At 42.4% G+C, this 2,324-nt stretch overlaps 1 protein-coding gene across 1 annotated transcript; it reads left to right on the plus strand.

The window, feature by feature from the left end:
- LOC18783477 (UPF0481 protein At3g47200) lies at positions 223–2,324 on the plus strand. Its single transcript, XM_007216404.2, has one exon. The coding sequence runs from the start codon at positions 439–441 to the stop codon at positions 2,086–2,088; it is 1,650 nt and encodes a 549-aa protein (XP_007216466.2). The 5' UTR covers positions 223–438; the 3' UTR covers positions 2,089–2,324.

Genomic DNA, 2,324 nt, shown 5'->3' on the forward strand with positions numbered 1-2,324 from the left:
TGGAAGTCATGTTCCCACAGTAAGTCGTTAATTAGCCCTAACTATGGTGGTGGACTAGGTCTAAACCCCGGTTGCAACTTATAATTCATTATTCATTACAAGGATCAAGACCATAATTTAAATTTTAAAGTCAGTAGTTGTACGATGCTTGATTTTTCTAGTTCACGTGAACATAGAAAATTAAAAGCAGGTGACTTGGGTTGGGTTGGGTTGAAAAGACTGACAGATGAAATAGTGGCTAGCTATACGAAACACGCTACTCTTATTGAAGCATTGACTTATAAAGAAAGACTTCAATTAATAATTTAAGCATTGATTTCATGATTTCCCTTCTATAAACACTGACGATTAACTTACCAGTACTCATCGTCTACCTAAAACTTGCAGTACCTGTAGCTGTAAATCTCTCCTTGTAATTGCTTCTTCATCCAGATACAAATGGGAAAGGGCAGCCTTTTTACCAGCAGCTGGTTTCTTTTGCAGAAGATAACCTGCAGAGTGAGCAGAGCAAGAGGTTTCCATGGAGTATGCGATGGCTCATCATCAAATGGGAGGAAAGCTTCGCTGTCACTGATAGAAGAACTGGAGATGGGCAATAATGTTCCGAAAGAGCGAGATATCTGCATTTACAAGGTTCCGAACGCCATGCGCCAGATGAAGAGAAAGGCGTACGAGCCCAACATTGTCTCCATTGGTCCTTATCACCATGGAGTAGCAAGCTTGCAAGAAATGGAAAAGGTTAAACGAATATATTTTCGGCGCCTCTTTAAACCAAACACCGATGATGATAGCATGCTTTCGGTGAAGGAGACGGCGGATCCGGAGATGATGCAATTACTAGATGATGCGAAGAAGGCAATGCAGGAATTGGAGGAGAAAGCGCGGAGATGCTACTCAGAAGAATCCGAGCTGAGTAGCGAGGAATTTGTGAAGATGATGCTAATTGATGGCTGTTTCATCATAGGGTTTCTAAGAGATGCATCGGAGCAGGGCTTTGAGCATACACCTTCCACCGTTGAAAGGTGGATGTTGCCAATCATCCGACAGGATTTGATCAAACTTGAAAATCAGCTCCCGCTGTTTGTTCTTCGCAGATTATACGATAAGCTGATCATCACAAAAACCTCTAGTAGTGCTTCAGATCATCAGAAACCCAAATCTTCAGACTTGGAAGCGCTTTCGATTCGCTTCTTCAAGCCGCTACTACAAGGAAGTGTAGATCCTGACAAACCTTTACAACATTTTGCACCAAAACATGAGGGACAAGGCAAGCACTTTCTTGATCTTTTCCACCATAATATTTGTCCTGAACATAATGAAAAAGAAGTCGATACTCTCCCACGCAAAGATATGAAACACAATCTAAAGCCACAAGAGAAGCAAACCTTTTGGCACAAAGATCTGAAGCCACAAGGGAAGCAGACCCAGCTAATCCTCTCCATACGGGAGCTGAAAGAAGCTGGAGTTAAGTTCAAGAGGAACAAGAAACCTTGTCGGCCACTAGATATCAGTTTCAGCCGTGGAACCTTCGACATCAGGAGGAAGGTACTTACAATCCCTGCAATACATATTAATGATCATAGAGCCACTTTGTTCCGCAACATGCTTGCATTTGAGAAATGCCACCGGTATTGCCAGCACCAAGATGTTACAACATATTTGTTTTTTCTTGACGGCCTCATCAACTCCGCCAAGGATGTCGGGCTTCTGCACTACCACGGCATCCTCTTCCACTCTCTGGGCAGCAACAGAAGAGTGGCTAAACTTGTCAACAACCTTTGCAAGGAAGTCGTTTCGGACATGTCCCAGTCCTACTTATACGAGGTGGTTCGCGATGTCGATGCTTACTATAATAGTAGATATGCAAAAGTAAGAGCCTTCCTGGTGCACCACCATTTTAGTAGCTGGCTAGTTGGCATCTCAACCCTTGGTGCATGCTTAGCTCTTTACCTCGCCGTCGTCCAGACCGTCTGTACAGTTGCCACTGCGAAAGAACAATTGGGAAGCGACTTCAGTTTAGGATCCTTTCTCATAGATTCTTTACTTCCTAAACATGTATCTGGGGGAACAGATTCTAAGCCTTCTTAGGTTAGATTATTTTACAAGTGACATTTTTTTAATTAATTAATTACGAGAGAATTCGAGATTGAGATGTCTACTAGCATTGAAAAGACAAATACTAGGAATTTCAGCCCACAATCTATTCTCCTCCAGAATGGGAGAGGGCAGCAGGTACAGAATAATAACAAGTCTCAACCCTTATTTATGTTCAATGATGCCAGTACTGATGACATCTTAAATATGTAGATTGAAACGGTTACACA

The sequence above is a fragment of the Prunus persica genome, chromosome G3, assembly GCF_000346465.2.
Source record: "Prunus persica cultivar Lovell chromosome G3, Prunus_persica_NCBIv2, whole genome shotgun sequence".
In the NCBI taxonomy this organism is placed as follows: Eukaryota; Viridiplantae; Streptophyta; class Magnoliopsida; order Rosales; family Rosaceae; genus Prunus; species Prunus persica.

Bases quoted from the DNA above. Each gene is read 5' to 3' on its own strand.
- LOC18783477 (XM_007216404.2), top strand. From the start codon at position 439: ATGGGAAAGGGCAGCCTTTTTACCAGCAGCTGGTTTCTTTTGCAGAAG.